Source organism: Camelus dromedarius, chromosome 20, assembly GCF_036321535.1.
Source record: "Camelus dromedarius isolate mCamDro1 chromosome 20, mCamDro1.pat, whole genome shotgun sequence".
Taxonomy (NCBI): Eukaryota; Metazoa; Chordata; class Mammalia; order Artiodactyla; family Camelidae; genus Camelus; species Camelus dromedarius.
This window is the reverse complement of record NC_087455.1, coordinates 8,861,906-8,888,158: the sequence shown is the minus strand read 5'-3', so window position 1 is coordinate 8,888,158 and position 26,253 is coordinate 8,861,906. Positions and strand designations below refer to the sequence as shown.

The following is a 26,253-nucleotide window of genomic DNA, read 5'->3' as shown; positions in this document are numbered from 1 at the left end:
ATTTAAATAGATTAACTCATTTCATCCTATCATTCAACAAAGTGAGTGTACAAGTCCTATTTAACAGATGGGGAAGCTAAGGCTCAAAGAAACTGAGGCAGAGAGAGGTACAGTGAACTGACAAATAGGAAGCAACGTAGCCAGGATCCAAGCCCAGGTCCACCAGATTCAAACCCTGGTTGGTCACACTTCCTTCTGCTCAGAACTGGCGGAGTGAACCGCAAGGCTGGCCCTATCCATGCCTACTGGAATACGGAGAGTGTGCTCCAAAGCCAGGAATCAGCAGGGTCTGGAGGGCATACAGCCACCCAAGTGGAAAAAGAGCTGGAAAGAGCGGGGGAGGTGGGACGGGGCAGGTTCTGGGCCTGACTCTGCCTCTCGTGCTGATAAAGGGTACAACAGCCCTGCTGAGCCTGTGTTCCCCACCCCGACCCCTCAACTGGGGACTCCTGGGGCGCTCTGGTCAGGAAGCGACAACAGAGGCCATCTGGGAAATGCAGCCGCTGGGAAAGCCCTGTGAACACATCAGGAGCGAACACTCTGCAAGGGGGAGCTAAACAAGACATTAGGGAAATCATTGTTTCTTTTATAACATTGCTGAGTCAGTACAATGACTTGCAATAAATTTTCAGGATGTTAAAAACCATGCAAACTGCAAGCACCTTACTGATTCTGAAGTCTGATGACTAAGATATGAGACTTTCAAGTGAGATACAGGAATGGAGGCCCCAGATGGCAGAAAGCTACTTGCCGTGGAGACGACCTGACTCCAAACACTATCCACTCACCGCCCAGCAGAGATGGATGCCTGGGATTAAAACACTGCAAAAAGAGGCTGCAAACAACCCTCTCAAAACAATCAGGCTTCCCACTCGTATGACCCAAGATAAATGTTCACTGAAAAAAAGGAATTATCAATCAATCCAAGGAAATGATTCTTGTCTCACATTTAATAATAAGAGTAGAGGACAAGGAGGCAAAGCTACTCAAAGGTGTGTGTGCATGCACTTGCGTGTGTATGTGTATGGGTGTGTGTACATGTACATGTGTGCAGATCTTTGCATGATGCTGCAAATGAATGGTAAATCACCCCTGCTACTCACAGTGTGGTCTCTGGACCAGCAGCAGTAGCATCACCAGAGAGCTTGTCAGAAATGCAGAATACTGGGTCTTACCCAACACTTACTAAACCAGAACCAGCATTTTAACAAACTTCCTAGGTAATCTGCATACACATTAAGGCTTGAGAAACACTAATAACCTAAGCCTAGAAAACCCATTCAAGGCCAAACAAAAAAATACCTATTTGCATCCTCAGTTAAAAAAAATGCTAGAAGCAGAAAAGGAAATTTTACTCTGCACCCAAACCAGACAACAGACCCAGGAGAACAGCTGGAACAATGTTAAAACCCAAATGAAATCACAGGAGAACACTTAAGAGGAACAACTCTCCATCAAACGGCCCCAGTTAGAGGCAAAAATCTCCCATCGCACCATAAGAAAACAGCTGGAGGACTTCAGAAAAACCCGAGCTTACATCTGACTCTGAGTTCGGTGCTGAGCTCACAGGTTACACGGTGCCCTGATGATCCCAGCCCAGCAACAGGGACGTAAGGATCTCTTCCTGGTCAGGCTGCTTACTGTTACTTCTGTTGTCCAGACCAGACTTCAATGAAACATCAATAATTAAATAGCACTCAACCGAAATTAATAATGCAATAAATGGGCTATTATGGAGAGCTTCCCTCTTACTGTAAGGGGCTTGAAAAAAGCCCAGTGGGTGGCTTGAAAAACGTTATCAAAATGATGATTTTTTGGACAGGCAATGCAAACACAAATGTACAGTTTGTCTGTTTATCAAAGTCCACAATTTGCCACCAGAACAGGAAAAGTCCACAATGTTTCTAATACGAAGTCATTGCCTCTTAAAAACAAACAAAATCATCCACATAGAAGCCACCAGCAACTAACCATATGGCAGCAAAAAGTTACAAGGCCAGCTCCAGGGAAATGGTTCAGGAGTCAAAGCACTGCCCGTCCCTAACAGACATCTCTTGCACTGGGAGGTCAGGGGTGCCATGGCTGTCTGCTCACCCTCCGGGCTTTCAGTTCAGGGGTAATGGAAGGAGAACCAAATTGGGTCAAGAGAAAAGAATAAGTTCCAGCTCTACCACTTACATGAAAGCTATCTTACTCTGCACAGGTCACAGAATTTACTCATCGGTTAACAATGGCAACAACTACACACAACACAGTCAGGATCAGCAAGGAAAGGAGGGAGAAATGGAGGGAGGGAGGAAGAGAGAGGTACCCCAACTGACACCCATAAATGGGAAAGAACGACATAAATGCAAAACTATCCCAAGCCCCTTGTGGCAGATGCTGTAGGACTGGCTCCCTTTCAATGAATCATCTAAAAATGAGAGCCACTGTAGACCTCCTTATGTTCTCTCTCTTCTCTTCAGGATGAAGGTCTCCCCCAAGGTGCCACTCAGCTAATCAGATCAACCTCCTAGCACGGATAATAAGAAGAGCCTGGATGTGAGCCAAGGCTTCGAGCAACATATATGCACATTCGTTCATTCTATAGATCTGTGCTGCGATTCAGTCCTTCATGGGACTGGTGCTGGGCTGGGGGCAGACACGCCGGGGGTCCCTGCAGTAAAGAACTCAGGTGAACAGAATGCAATGTGTACAGGCACCCTAAGTGCTTGGAACTGACCCCAAACAAGGGTATGCCAGCTGGACCAGTGCCCAGGGCACAAACGTAAATGGAGCACTAAAACGTACTTGTAAAGTAACTAGAGGGAGGAAAACATATCCTAGTAATCTTCCTGCGAGGAGTTCTTACTGTTGCTGGGAGGAATACAGTGGTAACGTCTCAGTGTAAGATGGTGACAGCTCCATGGGGTACATCAGATTAACAATATACGTCACTAGACTGCCTTCTCCAAGAAAGGCGCGCTTACTACCTGCACAGCCCTTGTTTGGCCAGGCAAGGTATGCAAGTCTGGGGCCAGAGCAGAATTGCTGAGACTGGGGGAAAAGAGGTGCAGTCCGGCTACCAGCAGTCTTCTTCACGGAGGCCCCCACTGCTGAATAAATGTATCACTCCCAAGGGGGCTCCCCTAGCCTCAGGCTGACCCTCAACTGGAGAAAGAAGCCACAGAATGACAGATACAGTCACTCAAGGAAAACTTATTGAGACACACATGTTCCTTAAATAGGCCCCGAGTAACCAGCATAAATAAATTAAAAAAACAGCAAGACACAGTTACCATGTAGATTTCAGACAAAGACAAGCCAGTAAATCAGCAACAAAAATGGTGGGTCCCAGGTGCCCTGATGTGGGCCCTGGGCACGGGCTTGAGCTTGGACAGAAGGGACTTTGTAGAGATCCTGACGCACCCCTTCTTATCAGATGGAGGCTGATGCTTAACATCCCCTCCTCTAAAGTCTACACCTCTAATATCTGCCAGAGGAAGGAAGAACTTCAGACCAGAAAAAAAGGAGTAAAGGCATGGTCTCAGGGCAAACCATGGAGAGGAAAGAGGGGAAAACGGAAGAGGCTCTGACAGAGCAGCGGGAGCCATTAAAATTCTACCATGCAGACCAAGAGAGTCATAGAATTCTTCCCAAGAATTCTGAAGTCCTATAATGAAAATCACCAGAAAAACTGCAATAGCCAACATTTCATCTCCCGGATGTAGCCTGAATTTCTGAAGAAAATCGCTAACTCCACAATTCCTAATTTATTTCCATTCTGCAAGCCACCCTTGCAAGACAGCTGCCAGAATGGATCCAACTCCGCTACACCCTAGTTCTTTTGTTTTCAAACTCTTTATGTGTTAATTGAAATGATACGTATCACAAAAAAAGAGGCCACGCCTCAAAAGAGACAAGCTGTATCTACAGAAATGTAAGGTCCCTGGCGGAAAGGAAAGGGAACAAGCCGGGTGGTCCACACGCGACATGTAAGTCGGCTTGACTGCCCTGCCCGGTGTCCCCTCGCTGGCAGAAAAGGCCCTCAGGCTCTCTGCCTAGGGTGGCCCCTGATTCTGAGGCTCCTTCAATGGCTGGCCAGTGTCCCACGAGGTGGCCTGCTGTGGAGGCTCTGCCCAACTGAGCGGTGGTTCTCAAGCTTTTTGGCCACAGGACTCCTTCACATTCTTACAAAATTAGAATATTCCAAAGAGGGTTGTTACTCTTTTAAAGTATGTTGTTTCCATTGACAGTGCTCACAAGAGAAATTAAAACCGAGAAACCTTCCAAACTCCAGAACACACCTTTAACCAGCTGTCAGAGGATGACACCAGCACACAGCCTGCAGCCCCTGGAAAATGCCACTACACAAGGCAAACAATGCCTTGGTACTTTAATGAAAATGGTTTTTGATCTTACAGAGCCATTGCAAGGGTCTTGGGAACCCAAGATCCCAAGACCATACCTTGGGAACCTCTAGAATAGGAACAGTGACAAACAACGAAGTCGGCAGACTCAAGACAAGCTCACTCCAGAACCTATAACAGTAAATAAGGGAAAGCCTGGCCAGTCAAAGAAAATAACGCACAGGCTGCTAAAAGGACGGAGTGATTCCAAAATATTTTAAAAGCTGTTCATGGGTGCTCTAAGTTAAATGATGTTTTAAAAGTTTGACTTAGCCTCTACTCATTACAGCTCCCAGTGAACGGCGCTGCTTCAAACAGATCATAGGAATATCAATCTTGATATAAGTCTTATATTTACTGGCAATTGGGTTCATTTTCTAGACCCCCAACCACTTGCCTCTGACTCCTCACCGATAATCAATACAACACATTGCTTTTTCCCAAGTCTCCACAGTGTAACAAAAATTAATACACTCCAGGGGGGAGGGTATATAGCTCAGTGGTGGAGCACATGCTTAGCGCGCATGAGGTCCTGCGTTCAATCCCCAGTACCTCCATTAAATAAATAAATTAAATAAATCAATAAACCTAGTTACTTCCCTTCGCACCAAAAGAAAATGAATACACTTCAAAGGGAACCCCTGTTAAAAATGATAAAGTCTGAAGACTCATAAAGGATGCTGGTCCTTCCTAAGTGATCAAGTCCTAACACGTCCATGATAATTAACAGGAAAAAAAAGTTATTGCAGTGAACTATCTGTATCCCCTCAAAATTCATATGATGAAATCCTAACCTCCTAATGGGATCGTATTAGGAGGTGGGGCGTTTGGCAGGTGATTAGGTCATGAGGGTGGAGCCCTCGTGAATGGGATGAGAGCCCTTATAAAAGGGACCCCAAAGAACTCCCTCACCCCATCACTATGAGGACACAGTGGAAAGACAGCCATCCACAGTCCAGAGGAAGGTTTTCACCAGAACCCTACCATGACGGCACTTGATCTTGCACCTCTAGCATTCAGAACTGTGAGAAACAAATCTCTGTTTACAAGCTACCACAAGCTATCTATGACATTACATTTTAACAGCCTGAACTAAGACAAACATACAATTCTACCAGGAAATGAAAGCTGCGTGTGTGCGGAGATGGCAGCCGGGAGGTTTCTTTCCATCCCATGAAAATTAAAGAATGAAAAGGTGGCAGAGACTCACCCAAGGCCTCTCAGAGCGTCCCTGTAGCACCCGTGTTCTTGTATTTCCTTAAGTTTTTATGATAATCTTTGTACTCTCCTCTACCCCCAACCTGAAACCTCTCCCTTCCACCAAAACATTCTCCTCTCTAAGTTGGAATGGAGAGTGGCCAGGGACCAGCTTTTGATCCTATAATCTACTCTACACGTTAAGAGAGTGAGAACCAATTCCCCATGGGGATAGTAAGAGTTTGTAGCTACTTTTTCTATCAAGCATTTACTATATTCTAATGCAGAGTTTAAGAGAACTAAACTAAGAGCCATTATCTCATTTCAGCCTCATAACAATCCTTTCAAAACCTATTGTGCCCATTTTACAGATGAATTAACAGGCTCAGAGGGGCACAGTGGCTAGCCCTAGGTGACACACTGAGACACTGGGCGGTAAGACTACTTATCTTCATGATACTGGCTTGCATCCGCTCACCTCACCCTCACAACAGCCTCACACAACAGGAGAGTATGAATACGACAGCTAAAAATAAAGCACATATTTACAGGTGACGCAGGCGCAGGTGCCTAAGACACAGAGAAGTTAAGTAACTCGCTCAAAATAGCACAGCTAGTAAGTGGCAGTGGCTGCATAAATGGTGGCTGTGGGGTTTATGAGTGAATGCAGTTAACTTAGGTTTGTATCTAACACACAGCAAGTACTTAATAAAAGTTAGAGGCCCCAGTGGAAGTACCCTGCATATAGGAAGTGTTCCACAAAGAGTAGCCAGTAGCGGTAACAGAGGATGTGTGTCAGGGAAATAAAGAGGGACCCCCTCCAAGAACATTACCGCAAACAGCTGAGGTGCCCACAGTCATCTCAGCAAACTTTCCGCAGCATCTCTGCTGACTCTAGCTGGCCGTGCTCAGCTGGGTGGAACTTCTTCATTCCTGCTATAAAAAGGCTGTGATGCAGAGTGGTGGAAAATGCACATGCTGAACGGCAGTGGCCCCAGTCCTATCACCTTCTGACTGCATGACAGCTCTGAGGCCGGGATTCCCCAGCTGCAAATTGAGGACAATCTCTTCTCCCCTGCCACGCCAGCACCCACGTCCTGCTGCTGCCGCTCCTGCTGCTCTGGGCAGCCCGTGGTTCTGACACATCACAGACCTTGGGGGTAACTCCCCCAGGACAGCTGCTGCTGGGCTCTGTTAAGTGCTTGAGCCAGAACTGGGGTGGCTGCCCTGACAATCAATCCTCCGGGGTGGGCGGAGGGGACAGAAACACCTGAGTACCGTGAGCACCTTATTCCCGCACCTCCGCCGTGCAGCAGTCAGGGGAGCATCCGAGCAGAGTGGGAAACGAGCCCTCTGTTCAAGGAATTCCAGGCAAGTGGAATGTACAGCTAGAGCAACTCTTCCTCAGGGAGACTTTTAAAGGAAAAATATGGTCTTTGTCATAGAAACAGCCATGACACAAGTCATCCCACCAGGAATCAACAGTTAACCGGCACTCACCCTCTGTGAGATTTTAAGCAAGTTAACTTCTCTGAGCTATCATTTCTTCATCAATACCTCTCCACGTAAGAAAACAGACACAGAAATTCTCCACAAACTGTAAGGATTTTAAACAAATGGAAGATGCTGGGAACCTTCTCACAGCTGCTGAAGGATCATGCTGTGGAAAAGATGAGGACAGATTATTTAGGTCTTGGTGGAGAGCAAGATTTAAGAATCAGCAAATGTGCAAGTGATTTGGAATAGAGCAATGGGGCCACCGGGCAATGCAACACCTAAGGGAGGGAAGTGGGGAGTGGAAGGGCCAGAGGTGGACAGCGGCCACCCCAAGGTCCTGCCTGGGCAATTCTCTCCCACCTGAAGGCAGTGTGCTATTTTATTAGTCTCCAGAATGTTTAAAGTTGTTTTTCTTCCTGCCAAAACCATCTCAGGGCTCAAATACAAAATAAAATCAATTACTTAAAACATAAAACACAATGCGATGAGCAGTAACTGTTGAAAGTAATAAAAGCACTAATTTAAAGAGACCTGTCTGGTTCTGTGCCCTGAAGTGGGCAGTGGCTGCAAACTCAGGGCTGAAGAGAAATTCCAGGGATCCAGGAAAGAAGGTGGCTGAACTCTGTTATCTCTAAGGCTCCTTCTTGCCTCTAAAATGCCAAGATCACATCATGTCCCTTGAACTCTTAACAAGTCCTGAATTTCCTCCCCATTGTCTGGTCAATCCTACAGACAGTACTTCTCCCAGACTCTCCTTAACCCCAATTATCCACACAGAGCCAGGGTCACTTTTGCCTAATTCTTCAAGGCCCCGCAGGGCGTAGATGTGTGTGTGTGTTTATTTGTTCACTCAAATGGCGTTCATTTACTGGCTCCCAGGCTTTAGAGGTTGCAAATCAGTAAGACAACATTCCGTCCTCAACAGTAACATGACAGGCTCAGAACCAGCATCTCAACACAGTGGGCTCCAAGTGAACACAAGGCTGGGTTGGGTGGCTGGAGAAGGGAATGACCCCAGATAATTCCGTTTTCCAAGCATCCCACAAAGTCATGAGAAAGAACGGGCAGCTGCAAGGCAAAGGGAACTTACCAGGGAATGAAAAGCAGGAGACAGACTGACATAGCAATTTATCCTACAAGAGAGTCAAGCAGGGTTAGGCCCCCAGGAAGCACCTACTGCTGCTTCAGAAATAAACACAAATTGACTCGCCCTGGGTAATTATTTGTGCTGGGTGTGGAGCAAATCCCTCCACCTCCCTTCACACTATAACCTTTGTAGGGGAAAGGGCAGGAGCAGAAATTAAATACAGATTAGTAACACTTGTGGCATTCATATTCTTGTCCTCAATGCGTAAAACGTATACATATTTTTAAACTATGAATTTACAAATTTTCACTCCACGTCTACTTTCTTTTTTAACAAGCTGTAATGCCTAAGGCAGTGGGGTGACATCAAGGAGCTGAACAGATCTGGTGGGAAATGTAGCTCTACCGGAAACCATTTGTGCACCTTGGGCCTTTACTGATTTCTCTTAGCATCCATCCTCTTCTATCAAGTGCAGAGACTCTTGCAAAGCTGTTTTAAGGATCAGGAATCTGTGAAGAAGTTACCACAGTACTAGGCTCCAAAGAAAAGCTAAGGGAGATGGCTCAGTGGTAGAGCGCATGGCTCAGCATGCACCAAGTCCTGGGTTCAATCCCTAGTACCTCCATTAAAAAGAAGAAAGAAAAGAAAGAAAAGAAAGAAAAGAAAGAAAGAAAAGAAAGAAAGAAAAGAAAAGAAAAGAAAAGAAAGAAAGAAAGAAAGAAAGAAAGAAAGAAAGGAAAGAAAGAAAAGCTTATAAATTGTGGCTATTATAATATCATAACAGTTCCTGAAAGCTCTTTAAGACTGTCAAGCACGGCAATGGATGCTGAGACATTTCCAGAAGCTTCATAGTAAAATCCTGTGTTTCCCCCTTGCCCAAGGGATGGTGGGGTATTATGGAGTGCATTTTTTGTTTTGCTTTAATCAATATTTAACGTGTAATGCCACATGGTTGTGGGGGTGCTAACAGATCAAACTAAGTCACTAAGTCAAGTGACATGATTCATTATGGCAGGAAGTGAATTCGCACAACTCCCAACCCACAGCTCCAGACAAAAGTACGCCCACCACCCACAGTGTGCCTGGGTAGGTGCAGGGCACCAGGAAGGCCACCCTGCTCCCCCAAATGGGTGTATGATTCAAGTGTCACAAGGGTAAGCCCTTGCCCATTACTCACGCTTACAAGTGCCCCAGAGTCTAGCGCCAGGAGGAGATGTGACCACGCAGCCGCTGGGGGGCCCTGGGTAAGGCCCACAGGCAGAGGGGTCAAGGGCGGAGATCCAGGGAGCAGACAGACCTCGGTCTGAACCTTGGCTCTTTCCCTCCAGCTGTATAACCTGAGCCAGGAAACTGCCCACTGCCAAGCCTCAGGCTCCTCATCTGAAAATTCAAGTCTTACTTACTTACATCACAGACCTGTTGTGAGAATCATATGATAAAATCTATGTCAAAAGCCTGGCACCTCTTGGAGTTGGTGATTCCATAACCGGGAACACTGGGACCTCAGAATCCACGTCCTGAGGTCAATGCGAAGATTAAACTATGCAACATGTTTAATTTAACTGCCCAGCCCAATGCCGGGCAAATACCAGGTAACCGGCGTCAGGCACCAAGGGCTCACTAACAGACTTTAGGAAATTCTTAGGAACAAAAAGGAAAAAGGAAAAAGCATTAGTTACGTAGTAATTCATTAACAATTAGGAGGAAAACGGGCAGTAAGAGACCAGGGATTCAAACTAAGAGACTCGGGGAAGTTGGTACTTTTTCTGAGGGTTCCCTGGAGTGAGATACGAGGACAGGCAGCTACACTGCAAGGTGTGAGGGGATCCCCACGCTCAACACCTAAAACGACCTCCCATGATGCATGAAAGCCCACCATTCTGTGGGGTCAGAACATCACACGCTGTGACTTTGGTAGGGAAGACATAGGTCCTGAGCCGGGGCAATCACGGTGGCTGGTGAGGAGAAATCCTGAGACCCTAAGGGGAAGCAAGAAGTCTTAAAGGGGCAAGAAGGATGAAGAAGGGTACCAAATGGGGAGGATGACACCAGTCCTGGAAAGACCATGGGGCTCAGAGACACAAACCCCCGCTTCTCCAATGACTGCACACCTTGGTCAAGTCACTGTATTTCCTCTACCTTCAATCCTGTCACCCGTAAACAAAGTTAATACTGCTTACTTCCCAGACCCTCTGAGGATTCTGTGAGATACCACAAGTACTCGTCATGGAAGCCCGAACATTTACCAAAAATCAATCCAGACGTAAAGAAGCCTATTCTAAGCTAAAACCCATTGGAAAATACTCCAGAAAGCCACTGTTTGGATTCACTGGGGAAGCAGAGGCCCACCATGCTCAAAAAGCAATCTGAGGCTTAAGAACGGGCCTCGCTGAAACCTTTGGAACTGAGAAGACACTGGCCCAGAAAAACATTAGTGGCTGGGTTTCCAGCTGAGCCCAGGAAAACCTTACGAGCCCATCATGTAGCAGTTTACACAACAAAGGGACAGGGCTCTTCAACCCAGGACCAACTCAAGGAACCTGAAATATAACTCGGCTTTTAAAAAAATTATGCGCCAGCTCTCAGACAGGACAAGTTAAGTTACTTTTGGCACCTTCTCCTCCCCTCAGGTTACTCCCAAGGCCCCGGGGCCCCACCAAGCCCACCTGACTTCTAGAGGAGCCCCCTCTCTCCTCTGTCCAAAAACCCGCCTCCCCTCCCTCCTGGCTCAGGGAAGTGGTAAGGAGGAAACGATCCAACTGTGTGTGAATGACGCCGCAGCACTTGGGTCTGTAAAACATACTGACTGATCCAAAGGGGTTTCTCAGCTGGAGAAATGGCCTGGGAGCTAATGAGGGGAGTGAAACAGTGCAGGCAACACAGAGAAAGAAGGGGACGAGCTACCCGAGGCTGGGGGACACCCCGGCAGGCAGGCTGCCAGACTCCACGTCTGTGTTCTACGCATCCCCCCTTTTCACAGTGAAGGCTATTTCTTTACTCCTGAAGCCACGAGGCACAGGCCGTCACAAACTTATTTCCATGGTAAGTGGGGAATTTGGGCAAAGAAGTTAAAACTCAGGGCTGGAGGGCTGACACACCAGAGCTGCCCACTTCCTGGTGACACTGAGAAGACACTGGCCCTTGGCTCTCCGCCCACTCTGCTCAGCAAGCAGTCTCAAAACACCCACGCTTGCTCCTTCTCCTCTCTGCCCCTCACAGTGACTTCGGGCGCACCAACACATAAGGGAGGCAGAAACTTTCCTTTGGAGACACTCTGAAGTCAAGGCCTCACTCTATGCTGTCCCTGTGGGGAAAAAGATTTGTTCACAGGCCGCCCAGGCCACCTTTTTGGGGGATCTGGCTGTATGACAAGTGTATCAGAGTCATGAATACCTCTGGTTTTTGACTCAATAATTCTACTGCTAGGAATCTATCAACACTAGTACAGATAATGACAGATGCATTCACATCTTCACTGCTCTGTTTCCAACCAGTCCTCCTCTGGCGCAACTGCTGAGCCAGCTATTTAAAACAAACTCCTCAGTTGGGGGTAACTTGGGGGGAGGGAGGGTGTCATTAATAGAATGACAGGCCTTATAAAACGTTACTGAAGACTTTTTAATGACACGGGGAAATGCTCACGACGACGTGTTAAGTGAACATAAGCAGGATGCGGATGTATCTGGAAGGAATACCTGAAGTGACAGCAGGGGCTACCTCTAGCTGGCGGGATGATGGATGACTTTTAAGTTTCCTTTTTTATGCTCTTCCTAGTTTCCTACAAATGGAACACATTCCTTTTACTCTCAATATGAAAAAATTACTGGGAACAAAATACGTTAACAGTAGATTGTCGCATATGTTAAATGACACCAGCGAGATGCCAGCCACACTATCCAGGCTGTGGGAAACTCCATGGGACAACTCTCTTCTTCAACAAACATAGTACAAAGGAAAAAAGAGGGGGTACCCACAGATTAAAGAAATTTTAAATATATGTCAGTCAAGTTGAACATACAGCTCTCATTCAGATCCTGATTTGAACAAGTCATCAAAAAAAAAAAAAAAAAAAGACAGCTAGGGGAATTTGAACACTGGCTGAATATTTAATGCCATATTGAGAAAATGTTCATTTTTAATGTGATCATTCTATCTATGGTGGGTCAGTGCTGTTTCTGTTGTTTTCCAGGTCTGTATCTTTTAGAGATACATACTATAATGTTTATGGATGAAATTAAAAAACTATCTGGGACTGCTTCAAAAAATCTGGGTAGCGGGGCGAGATGGGGAAGGCAGTAGAGATAAAAACAAGACTGGCCAAAGTGCATCGCTGTTGAAGCTGAGTGACAGGTATGTGGAGGTTGGTACTGTTCTCTCTACTTTTGGATGTATGAAAAAGTTACAAAGCAGCAAGCTAAAACAGAAGCATGCCCAAAGTGAAAAAAAACCACTGGAAGGGCTGAGCTACTGAAGGAAAAAAAAGAAAAGAGTCACAAAAGCTACCTGTGTGTGTAAAGGGGAATCTAACAATGCCATGTATTACAAAATTACCCAGTAATAAAATCCATGTTTTTTTAAGTCACAAGGTATTCTATAAGTTAAAAATCACTTGACAAAACATCCCATAGGTCTGCCTCTTTCAGATGGTGAGCCACCTGGGGGAATGGGGTAGGGACATGAGGCTGGAAGGCAGAACTGACCTCAAGATTCAGTGGGATACTTTTTCTGTCTTGTGACCTTTGACAAGTCATTTTAGCTTTCTGAGCCTCTATTTCCTCAACTGTCAAATGAGGAAATGGTGGTTTTGTTGCCTTACAAAGTGATGTGTGGATGAAATGAGACAATACAGATAAAGCACTTTGAAAACTGTTACAACAGAGCCCAAAGCACAACTGCTCATAAAATGCTATGATTCACTCCTTACCACTTACAAAGAAAAATCAGAGAGGTCAACTCTTTTTGAAAATACCAATTCTCTCATTAATCCCTCTGATACCACATCGTGAACTGACTGCCCCAGAAGACAGATACAAATTATCTAAATTTAAGTGCCACCCATTCAGCTTAAAGGAGAGCGAAGGCTTCCACTGGAGGATGCACACCTTGTTTGTGTATCTCTGTGTTTGTTTTCACTGAGAAACTAAATGCTCACCTGACTCTCTTCCATTCCCTTGCACTCTGCAGCTAAGTCACCACAAAGCAAGGCTGGCTGAAGCAGGGGGTTGGTGGGATGTGTGGAGCCCCACAGACCTGGGTGTGAATCCAGCTCCGTCAAGTACTAGCTGGGTGATATGAGGGTCAGAAATAACACCTGTAAAGTACTCAGTCCAGAGCTGCGACTCAAAAAGTGAGAGTCACCACTGTTCCCGGAATTGCTAACCCACTGAAAGACTGCAGGTTGCAGACACCGAAAGGTCAGACCAAAAACTTGGCTTGGCACCCAGGTCTGCCATGAATCCGTGGCAAGACCTTCAGGAAATTAAGCAACTGAGGGTTTCTTCCAACAGCTCTATGCAATTGGTAGGCATTCAACTAAAGTCCAGAGAGGTAGACAGCAGTATTTGGAAAACTCTTCCCAGATCTGCCCTCAACAAGTATAAATCAAATGCAAGTTCACTATACCCTTCATTATTTAAGTCAAATTTCTGAGTATCAAGTAGGTGTTAAAAAAAAAAGGCGAGGGGGAGGGGGAACCCCTGGCCTCAGGGTACTTATAATCTACTAAAAGTGAATGCACATATGGACAAGAGTAAGTACAAAATTTAGCTAATTAGCCGATTGGAGGGGAAAAATGCATCCATGACCATCCAGTTGGTATTTAATATCTTCTCAGGAAGTTCTTATTCAACTCTCACCTATATTATCTCAAGCCTCAGCCGAAGCCTACTTCCTGATTGTTCTATTTCACTAGCATTCCATTCACAATATAAGCATTTTTCCTTGAGGACAAGTCCGAGGTAGAAAGAGCATGGATTAGTCTGAACCCTTTCTAAGCCACACTCACCATCTGTGAGACAGGGGAACAGCACCCACCCCACAGAGCTGCTGGAAGGATTAAATGTAATGACATGGTGTGTGTAAGGTGTCCAGCACAGCGCCCAGCGTAGAGCAGGTGAACTGTAGTGCTGGCGGATTCTGAACTTGTTCAAACTCTTTTACTCAAAAGGCAGAAGCCTTGGGGCAGCGACAGCATTATTTGACTTGGCACCATTTTATTTACTGGGAGGCAGTGCGTTCACTTGAATTGCTACGAAAAATATTACTATTATTAAAGCTGCAGCAGCTGCTGGGCCAGCAGTGAATGCTTGTTTTGATTTGCACTTCGTGGAAATAAGGAGTGTCTAATTTTATGTTAAGTGCTATTGATGTGAATAAACATTACAAGGAAAAGGAAATGGGCTACATTTTTTAAAAAATTATTAATGAAACACAAAGGAAGACTCCCCACATTTCAAAACAGTGAGGACACTCAAATTTTATTCTGTGTGTCACTGGTCAGTGACGCTACTAAGAGGAAGGAAAGCCGCTGGCCCTCGTCAGACCTTGAAGCAGTTTCTGTTATTCAACCCTGGGAAGGGCCAATCAAACCAGAACATTCCCCCAGCAGAGCCCAGCTGCCCTGCCGAGGCTCCCATGCACCCTGGGCATCCACGGGAGATGACTTCCGAGGACCATGTCATCACTGCAGGTTTAAAGGGCAGTGGCATGTTCCTTCTCTGCCCACACCCCAAGTGGAATGTTGGTCTTTCTCAACCACATCAGGAAAGCTACAACTAGGCAGCACAGTGCCCTGACCACAGCCCTTCAAAATGTCCCAAAGGAATACAGAGCAGAGGGGTCACAGGGAGGCGAGACTTGCAGAGGGAAGGGCAGAGAAACTATCATCCCCAGTGCTGCTGGTGCAAGACATGTGGCTGCCTTACCTTCCCGGCAGGTCTCCCACAGCCCTGCAAGGCACTGCTGCCTCCATTTAGCTCTCACTCCAGTGAAGGATGAAGATGATGAGACCAGAAAACCCGATCCTAGTCCATCACCCAGTGTGATCCAGCGTACAGAGAAGGTGCTACCCCACACTCCTACCCTACTCTGAGGACCACCATCACGCCCAGTCCATGCTGAAGACCTACTACCTACCATCAGGTAACCCCACCAACCAGCCTAGTGACTGCACTAGTGGTGGTCTCCTGACCCAAGATGGGCCAGTCTGACCCTCCCTCCCAGGTGTCCTAATCAGGCACAGAGATTCAGCTGGTGGGGGGCACTGGAGCTGGGGGGCTGGTAGGGCTGGGGCTGCCAATTCCTACCATTTATTCAAAAGAGAATAGCCTCATTTCCTACCATCTTGCCCCTCATGTTCCATGAAACACCCCTCACAATAAACCCTCACTTTGCCTGAACTAGCTATATTTTTTTTTGTTGTGGGGAGGTAGTCTGTTACTTACAACAAAGGCGCCTACCACCCTTGGGTTTTCTGGGTGTCAGCTTCTTTGCCTATAGAAAGGAGGAGTTGGACAGCTGGTCTCCAGGGCCTTTCCCTGCTCTGTCAAGTGTATTTCATAATACTATAGGGCACTGGGGACATGGCCATCCTTGCCCTGTCCCCTGAGCACAATGCTACAGAAATACAAGATATCCAGGCTCTATTAACAATAGAAAGAGCTTGGAAGAGCTATTTTTCTCCATCCAAAGCATATCTGGCGGGGAAAGGGATGGTCTGGCTGGACTTGGCAAACTCTGCTTTCCGTAATATCTGGTACCAAATGCAGTCTTGCTTGGGGCTTTACCTCCCTGGGGCATGAGGCTCTTTTGTTTTCCTGGCCTCTGGGTGGCTAAATTGGGTGCTGTCTTAGCCAAGGCACATGTATTCCAGTTCTTTTGGGAAAATTATACCATAGTCTTGGCATTAAAATTCAGTTCTTACGTAAGTGATTACAAACAGCACCAGAACCCAGGGCCACTCAGAATGGGCTCTGGGCAGGAAGAATCCACTGTGAACTCCGGATTCTGTTAAGACCAAGCGGGGTCAAGTACCTCCAGGTCTGACCTAACCCTTGCCCCACAAATAATTAAAACTCATCTGACTGATACTGAAAAGAAGTTATGAGGCACAGAGAAATGCAAATTCAAGTATAGATCCTTTTCACTTTAAGGCTCCTGCCTCCAAACCAAAATAGAATTCCTTGTGGTCTCAGTGCTTCAAGCTGTAATCAGCAAAGCAAACAACCTAGCTGCCACGCTCTGCCCCCTGGTCAGGGCCAAGGCATAAATGATTCCCCCCAGCACCTCCCCACAAACATCCAAAATCAAATACCTGCATTTATTATGTAACAGAGCAAGTGGCTCATCAACATAAAGCCCCAGCAAAAATCAAAAGGGGCAGCACTGCCCCGCTTTGATGCACCAATGGAGGGAGGAGGAGGAGTCAGGGAGGAAACAAAGGATGAGCAGGCACACAAGGCAGCACCAGCAGAGCCCACAGGGCCGGCCTGGCTCCAAGGGGGCTGCAGTGGTCACCGGTTCCCTTACTTCAGAGCCGCACCTCCAAGGGCTGAGTATATGGTAAAACTGAGCTGACAGTCTGTTTCAGATCAGGTTGCCTTTGACCATGACCCCATAGTCATCCCTCTGGTCCCATCTGCACCTCCACCATCCAGGCCCTTGAAGGCACACAGCTGGTTCTGTCATCTGATCGCCTTACCACCCACACTTCCCAAAGGAGACCACCAAGCCTCGTCCTCTCAGGTGCACATTCAGGGCTCCACTCCTATAATAACAAACAGCAACAACCGTGAGGACACAACAGTCATTGGCAGAGCACTTACGACACCAGGCACTGCTCTAAATACCTCACACACACTGACTCACCAAGAGGCAGGTACTAGCCCCACGAGGGCACTAAGACACAGTAAGATTCAGTGACTCGCCCAGCACACACTAGACAATAATAGGGCTGCAATTAATCTCAGAAAGGGAACTTTGTCCTCCTCAACCCAAATGTCGCCGCTGGTCCACAGTGGAAAGAACTCTGCCCGGCTCCCCATCAGGGAATGCCTCTCCCGCCTTCCTCCCCACCCCACAGGAGGAAGGCTGAGTAATGTGACTGCTCAGACTCTGGCATTCACGGGGCCACATTTTACCCAGTAACCTAGTCACTGGATGAGTAACTCACGTGCATTATCTCCTTTAATGCTCAAAACAACGCCATTCATTTATCAAATGAGGAAACGGGAGGCTTAGTTGCAAGGTGATCTCCATCCAGCCCATCACTTACTCATGTTGAAGTAACACATGCGGGAACGGCTGAGGCCAAGGTCTGCCTCTAGTCCCCAGATGACTAGGTTACATAAATGGAAACCACCCCTCTGAGGCTCCCGTGGCTCCCAGACATCAAGGCCAAGGTCTGGGTAGCCTCAGAACACCCAGCACCACGAGGGCTTCTCATGAAAGCCTCCAGCCCAACATCAGGGAGGGCTGCCGTGGCCCCGTGACCAGGATGTCCGCCAGCAGACCGGCTAGCGGGATCGGGTTCCTAAATCCAGGTTCACTCTCTGCTCTTCCTACCTGGAAGCATGTTCCAGGGAGCAGCACGGGAAAAGGCACTGGAAGAGCCCCAGGGATCCCCCCTCCCCTGCCCCATGTACAACCAGACTCCACAGCCCTCTGGGAGAGCAGAGAGCAAAGAGCCTCTGGGCTGGGAGTCAGGAGACCAGAATTCAAATCCCTGCCTAATTTCCTTCCCATCTTGAGGCCTTGGTCTCTACCTCTGAAAACAGCAGGACTAAACTAGACCCATGTGGGTCCTTATCCTTTATGAGCTCTCTCCCACGGGAATACAAAACTCGAAGGTTCTTCTGGCAAATCAATCACAAGAATGAGAGAACATTCTGCTTCCGAATTACAGGAGCCTATAACTGGCAATCCAAGTATCTGACCGGCAGAAGATAATCAGTGCTACCACTGAGCTGATGTAGTTCAGCCAAAATCAAAGACAGCTGGCATGCAAATTATGCCGAACCACACTATTACAGGAGCCTATTAACTTTTCTGGCCTATTAGACGCCCATCACAACTTTCATGGGCTCCTCAGAGACCAGGCCCCTAGGATGGCAAGCACCAGACTAGATTTTCTCCAAGGTCCCTTCAACTCTGATGTCCAGTGATTCCCAGCACCCAGAGAACCAGCAGGCCTGGGATGCACGGGAAGCCAAAAAGCAGCCACCCGAGAGCCCTGCGGCGACCCCATCCCAGAGTTGTGGCTCTTCAGCCAAGGCTGTGGGCAGCTCACGGGCAAGGACAGGTTGGTCAACGGTCCCAGACTAAGTATGCCAGGGTGGAGGTGGAAGCCTCAGGGCCTTTTCCACTTCTGCCGAGCCCACGGAGGACTGCCGGCAGCACTGGCTTTGACCACAAAAGACAGATTTCAGGAGAAGTCCAACAAGAGATCTCTGAAGAACAGAGAAAAAGAACATTCCTATTTTCTTCTCTACCCCAAACTCTTTCTCCCTGGCACTAGAAATCAAGTAGAGATAAGCTCCCCTTAAGAAAACTTTCAGACTGTGGGTTCAGTACACTGCGGGGCACGTGTCAGGCACTGGACAGTTTGTATACCGACTAGATGAGTGATTTCGCTTGTACTATTGGGATGAATGTCCTACATTATTTCCCCCACCTAAGAGCTGCCCCTTTCTACCTTGTTAAGAGTGAGAGCCCGATTTATCGCTTTGTCAATGACCATTAATTTCTGCACAACCTAACCCAGGTAACACCTCCAAAACCTCAGCCAGGCTTAGCAAAGTGACTTGTACACAGCAAGCGCTCCCCAAAAACGTGTTAAGTGAATGCTCTTTGTGGATAATTCCCAAATAAGTCCACACATTTGAATCTGAAAAACCACGCCCAAATCTGTGAAAGTAAAGGGGGGAAAAAGTACGTTTAAGTATCATTATTAAGAACTCCCTGGAATGTGAACATGAAGGAAACTAAGCCACTTTGGAACTTAGGCACCTGTTTCATGAGACCAAAATCAGAAGGGACAAGAAAAGTGAAGCCCCCTACGTTCTCTACAAAACCACTGAAATACGTCTTTGTAGACATTTAGAACGTTATTTTACATCTTAACTGTTTACAGATTTCCTAATTCCACTTACTTACTAGCCATTTGACCTTGAAGACAAATGACCTCATCTCACTAGGCCTCGGTTTTCTTGTCTGTGAAATGGAGGTAACAACTGTCTTTCCTTCATAAAGCCTGTGTGACGGTTAAGTGTGACCATGCGTGCTGCAAGTCTTCAATGGGCCTGGTACAGAACAGCTGCTCAGTAAATGGTAAGAATGTGCCTCCTCCACCGTCACCAAAGATAAAGTGCTGGGCCAACATTAAATCACCAAGTCAACTTTCATGTAGCATACTGGACCCTCCTTTTCACCAAGCACTAAGTATCAACCAATCTAAGCCTTTAAATAGAGAGTCTCTCCTACTGTTTCCCCCGACGGTGGTCCTGGGACGCCCGCCTGCTCCATTCCTGGGAAAGCTCTGTCTTCTCCTAGTCGTTTACTCATAATTTCCAAATGGTCACGAGTAAAACGGCACACGTCAGTGTGCCTGGGTTGCTGAATAAGCGAAACACTGGCTTTTTGCTTGGAAAACCCACCCACGAGGATGTAACCTTGGCAGCCAGTCCATTCCTGCCTCCCAAAAGCAGCCACTCCTTGTGTGCCAGCCACGCCAGGACTTCCAGAGTCATGTGGGACCCTTCGCCCCCAAAGATGAAGCCCAGAAGGAAACTCTTCTCCTTTTTAACCACATACTTCTGACCCTGTTCCTGGAGTGCTCATCAGAGAGATTAAAATAAAAAGCACCAACATCTGCAAAGCACAGCACTCTTTGCCAACAGGACTTAACAAAAGGGAGAGTTGGGGTTAATCTGAGGTTCCAAGCTAGGAGCTCTAACACAGTTTAGGTGAGACTTACGTGTGTTAATTAGGCAGGCAAAGAGCAAAAAAAAAGGCTCATAAATAAATAGGAAAACAACTGCTAGAACTAGAAAAAGATTTTTAAAAAATTCCAAGCTGGCCAAATTAATTTCTATTCCTGAGTTTCCACACCACCAAGGAAGTACCCAAAAGTTCTACTCCTAATAACCACACGATAACACAAACAGCATTCTTAAAGTTTCCATGGATCTCACTTGTGAAGCATATGTCAACAAGATTTTGTGGTTTGCCCCAAAACTTTTCCTTATATTTTGAGAGTAATAACCTCAAACCCCATAATTTTTAAGAACTGAATTCTGATCCACTTAAGATTCATATGCAAGCCTTCCATATATGTAAGACTGGGGAGAGGGATTAAAAATTCAAGTGTGGTGGTTATCTATCAATTAAGAAATTAAAGGGCATATTTCATATTTATGCAAAAGGCAATCACTTGTGAGTCTGGCCTCATGGAATATGATTCAAGAGTTAAAAGATGCAGTCTGGGGACAATGACTTCTTGACTAGCACTGTACTCAAGCTCAGAAAAAAAGTTACAAAATTATTGTGCCATTCTGAATGAAACATTTGCTGCTATATTTCTGAGAACATAAGAATTATCAATGTACTCTTACCCGACACTTTTGAACTTCTCGCCTGGTTCCAATTCTTCTCAAGTTCATAGGTATTTGTATAATGATTGGGCCTGTTTTTCTCTCTAACCTTGCAAAACAGTATTCCCTCACCAAAAAATTGTATCTGTTGCATTTGGTTTTAAATTTAGTAACCTCAAACTAAGATCAAGAGCAGTCCCATGTAATTTAACATTAACCCTATCCTCTGGTGTTGCTGCAAAACATGGGCACATACAAACAGCATCACCAACTGTGTACTTACCCTTATCACACCCCGCACAAGCAGAATACAGTAACACTATCTGAATGTGCAGAAAGGGAAAAGTTAAAATAATTGACAGCTCTATTAGCAGGCACTGAAGAACTTATCTAGAAGGAAAGTAACCGCTCAGTCCAATCAATGTCACATCCTTTAGAGGCATATAAAATTAGTACAGAAAAAGGACGCAAAATGCTCCTGTATCAGCATGTTTCAATTTATCACAATTAAGTGAAGGACAGACTCATCATGGGGTTGAATGCCTGGCAAGTCCGTTTAATCCCAAACATCAAGCATCAGGCTACTGCAACAGACAGGCAGTTGACAAAAACAAAACGAAAACAAAGAAAAGATCCATTTGCCTTTGGTTTCAAACAAACCTAGTTAGGCAGTATTTCTCCAAATGAATTTCAAAATTCAGTTCAGTAACCCAACATTAACTTCAGAGAGAACTCTAAAAGCAACCTCTAACTGGTACAAAACATTCAGAATAATTTGCAGCACCAGGCAGGCAAAATAGGACCCAGCACTAGCAGAAACCTCTCCCCTCCTAAAACTCGGGGCCCCTGGGCTTCCGAATGAATACCAGTTCTGCTTATAACCTAGCCCAGGGTAAGTATCAAAGCCCCAATCAAGAGCAGTTTGCCCACAGAAGCCCAAGCTTCTTAACATTACAGAGGGGAAGCCATGGTGAGCTTAAATCAGAAAGAGCTCCCCAAACCTCAAATAAACCAACCATACAATAATCCACCCAGGGAAAACAATCTGCCTTCCTAACTTCCCCCCATGCTGTCTTTTTCAGTTGCAATAGGTTTGGCTTATTGGAGGGGAGTGGTGCTTCTTTGGGGCACTTACAGATGGTGCAGAATTCCAGAGCAAATGTCCTATTTTCAAGGAGGTTAAGAGGCTTCCTCCTTACCTACCCACTCCTCTTGATCCCCTATTGTTAATTCACTTAAAATTGCTATGCCCTTGGCCCTGCCCTGGACACCCACGTTTCCCTGGAGGATCTAGGTAAGAGGAGCTGTTCTTTTTGCCGTCTCAGGCCTCCCTTCTTCCTGTCTGGCCAGCTCTTACAGGCATCATCCGCCTCAGGTCTCTGTTCACAGCTTATGAGTGCCCTGCGGGCAGGTCCTGCTGGCGCAGCAGCCTCAAGCTCTACCAAACCATCCGGCCAGGGGAGCCGAGTGGGTACCAGTCTGCAAAGACCCCTCTTTCCACCCGGGGCTTTAGGGCAAGAGGGGAGGAATCCTGGGGTGGAGGAAGTCCCAGCCTGAGCTCCCTCTCACTCCTTTGGGATTTTTCCACCGGCCTTTGCCTATGCAGCTAAGCCTGCCTGGCCAAGCTGGACCGTGAAGAGGTGCATTCACTGACCATCTCCCAGTCCCTTGCTGGTGACCTTGGCCACGTTCCTTGGCCTCCCTCTGCCCTCGGTGGCCTACCACCACCTACTTCGCGGGTTATGAGAGGGTCACAATGATGTGGAAAGCGCTGAGAAGGCTGCGTGGCACCCAGAATGGACGCAAGACAAGGAGAGGACTTCCCTCTTCTTCCCCGGGCTGTCCAGAGCTCGCTCAGTCCTCTCCCCACCTCCAGCCGCCGGGCGAATGGGGCAGGGGGCTGCACATGCGAAGTCCCGCAATCACCTGAGAGCCGGGTGGAGTGGAGGGGGTCCCCGAGGGGGTGTGGTTCCCCCAGGCCCCAGCATCCCCTTCCTCCTCGGCTCGGAAATCTAGACCATCCAACTGCGAGGCAGCGGCCGCGAGCAGAGGCGAGGCATCCCGGCGGACGGGCCGGGGTCCCTGGAGGGGTGCGCGCGGGGGGCACCGGCCCCGACCTACCTCCTCCAGCAGCGTGACGGTATTCCTGCAGTTGTGCAGCCGCGTGGTGAAGCTGGACGTGGTGGGCGAGTTGTAGTCCTCGGTGGTCTCGGCGATGAACTCGGAGACGGAGATCTGGTCCGGCATCCTGCCGGGAGGGGCGAGACACAAGCGGGGGCGAGGGGTGAGTCACGGCGCAGGCTCCCGGGGCCGCGGGCCGGCCCGCGGCTCATGAACGCCCCGCGCGCAGCCCGCCACCCGGCCTGGCGCGGCTCCCGTCCCCGGCGGCGGCGGCGGCGGCGGGAGGAAGGGCTGGCGGGCGAAGCAGGCGGCCGCGGGGGCGCTCGGCGCGGGGCCCTTCAAACTCCGAGCGGCGCGCGAGGCAGGGGGCTCTCGGGGACCCGCCTCCCTCTGCTCATGCCGGCGGCGGCGGGGGAGGGGACGCGGCGCGGCGCTACGAGGGGGCTCCGGTCGGCGGCGGGGGCGTCGGCGGGCCGGGCAGCTCGGAGCGGCCGGCGCTGCCTCCTCACACGCTCTGACAGGCGGCGGTGCGGACACCGACTGACTGAGCACACACTCCCGCGGGCGGGCGGGCGGCGCTCCCGCTACAGTCACGGGGACAAACAAGGAAGTGCTTTGCGCACGCGCCGCCGCCCCCCGCCGCGGCCCCCGCCCCCGCCCCCTCCGCCCGCGCCGTCCCCGGCCCGGCCCCCGCCCGCACGCCGCCGCCTGGGCCACGTTCCGATGCGGGCTCCCGGGCGGGGGCCGCGCGACTGCGGGGCGGCGGAAGCCTGCGTCCCCCGGCCGTTCCCGGGGCGGTTACTTCAGGGAGCTCGTTACGCGAGCGTTTCGCAGAAGGGGGACCAAAAAAAGTTGTGCGCGTTCTTTTTTAGCCCCGTGTGGGTGCAGGAAGCGAGGCCCGGAGAGCCGCCTCCTGCTGCGAGGGCCGCGGGCCCGGGGAGAGGGGCGCGGGGCGGCAGCCAGGAGCCGGCGGCGCCTGGCCTTGCAGCTGCCCGCTCGCGGGGATCCTGCCCTCAGTCCCTCTGCAGGGCGCTCACCGCCCTTGCAAGGCTAGTTTTTGCAGTTTGCTTAAGACGCTAAGTGAAAACCAATGACGGGTTATTGCTTTTTTTTTTTTTTTTCTAATCTTTCATTTGCACTGTTTTTTGTTTCTTGTTTCTTTTAACCCGGAGGACAGACGAGGGTCAGGGGTGTAAAAGGCTTTTTCCGAGGTACAAATCGTGTACAACGCTAAGCGGATGCCAAATTTCAGCAGAAAAATTACCAACAGATTGCTCATTCCTGGGCCCTGGCAGATGGCTATTTTGCTCAATCTACTTAGTCCAAAGAATCCATTTAATTTCTCACCATTGATTGTGGATGAAATTGGTTTAAAAAAAAAAAAGCGAGACTCTTAGGAAGCGCCTCACGGTTGGCTCCTGTAATTGGAGCTGATTGGGAGCCACCATATAAACTCATCTCCCAGATGCCCACCCTGGGTGGAAGGCCGGCCCCGGGCTCCCCCCCAACCCCGATTGAGTTCCTGCCATCTTGTATGGTTGTCTGTGTGCTGGTCCTTCCCTAAACTTAAGCGGAGTGCCCCAAGACAGGGGCCTTGTCTTAGCACTGGGCCTGGCACAGAGAAGTAGCCCCAAAGATCGTGGAATGAAAATGCATCCCCTCGCTCATGGTCAACATGTATTTACTAAGGGCCTGCTCTGTGCCCTGGAGATTCGGTAATGACGATGCGCTGCTCTCCTGAGCTTACCTTCCATGAAGGGCAGTGGGGTTTGACTCTCATAAGGTAGGCATTACCTGGGGCTATTAGTTTGTTAGGGGAAACACGCCCAATAATGAATGTACTTTATCTAAGAACCCAGAAATGGGGGTCGATGGTCTTTGAAGGATGTCAGTTGGCCTAACACATATAATGTCAGAAAGTGACGGAGGTGCTGTAGTATGAGGAATGTTCAGTGAAGGCCTCTCTGACAAGATGACATCTTGAGCAGAGAAGAGAACTGCCTCCCTAGACATCCTATTGGCTGTGGGATCCTGGCCTTTGGTTGACTGCCTCCTGTGAAGAGGAAAGATAAGGGCACCAACCCCGAGAGGCTGTTAAGGGATAATGGATGAGAAGGTGCTCTGCACGGCATAGCCACTTTGGGAGTTCAAGGTGCTCTGTCCACCTGCAGTGGCAGTCCTGAACCTGCACTGTGCCTGCAGGGAAGTGCTCGTTAATGTTGGGAAGGCAAGAATTTCAGCGAACGGAAGGAAGGCAGGCAGGCACTTGTAAGGCAGCGGCCCTGAATATTAAAGACTGTTCCCTGGCAAAGTGAACGGCTGGGACATCAACTTTGACAACATTCTGAAATATAAATAAGTAAACAAACAGGTGCCCAATTTCTCCTCATTCACACTTTGAAAGTCTGGTTCGGGACCCACAGAGGCTGAGGGTCTCTAGACAGCAGGCCATTTAAGACCTGTACCTGAAGGTCACTGGCTCCTGTGCTGTGTTTGACAGAATGTGGGTGTTTGACAGAATGTGGGTGTTTGGCATATGAGCCACCAGAAGAAAATCCTACCTCTATTTCCATATACTAACCAGGCCATCCTGCATCTAGAAGGTTCTGTGACTTGGAGCAAATATGGCCACCACTAGCCTGGGCTAAAATTAAGCTCTCTGAGGCTCAGTAACTCCATGCTACCCCATGAGAGCATAATACCCAGCACTCAGACTTCCATCTACTCCAAGAAGGCTTTCCTCCAGGCTGGAAATCAATTTAGACTTTGATTTTGCATTATTTCTCTCCTTCCCACCATTCCAACTTGTCATCGAATGCCTGTCATCTCCGCTGCACTGGTAGCTCCTTCCAGTCTATATGTACAGCTTAAACACTCTATAAATATAAGCTGTTCATAAAAGCCTAGAGTCGGTGCATAATTGCCTCAATTCCAGGAGGCCTGGGTTCCAGAGCTTTCTCTCCTAATACCTAATGCTGTCACCCTGGGCCTTGGCGCCATTGCTAGTAAAATAAAGGGGTGGGTGTGTCAAAATGACCGCACAGATCCCTCCCAGCTGGAGCTGAGTCTGTCTGTACCCTCAGCTCTCCACAGACAAGGAATAAAGATTATGACAACAGCTAAGCTAACTGCAGTGGTAAACAGCGGTGATTTCTTTCTTGACTGAATTCACCAGCGAGTCCAACCGGCTGCCACCGACTGTTGCTTCAGTTTCATTTGAAGATTATGTTATGTATCTGCTCCTCCTCCCCATCTCCGGCCAAGAAAGGAATATGGGAACAATGAGATGTTGTGTCCCGGTAAGTATATACCTCCTCAGACTGGTCTGCAATTAGAATTTCAAAGGTTCACGCCTCTGCCTACCATTACTGGGGTT

At 48.2% G+C, this 26,253-nt stretch overlaps 1 protein-coding gene across 4 annotated transcripts in view; it reads right to left on the bottom strand.

Annotated features, from left to right (window-relative positions):
* The window catches only part of ASAP1 (ArfGAP with SH3 domain, ankyrin repeat and PH domain 1), a 313,187-nt gene that overhangs the window by 219,939 nt on the left and 66,995 nt on the right, over positions 1-26,253 (bottom strand). For all 4 annotated transcript variants that reach the window (XM_064476843.1, XM_064476844.1, XM_064476839.1 and 1 more), the window contains exon 3: positions 22,878-23,004. In XM_064476843.1, the coding sequence (XP_064332913.1) occupies positions 22,878-23,004 (127 nt within the window). The remainder of the gene's footprint in view (positions 1-22,877; positions 23,005-26,253) is intronic.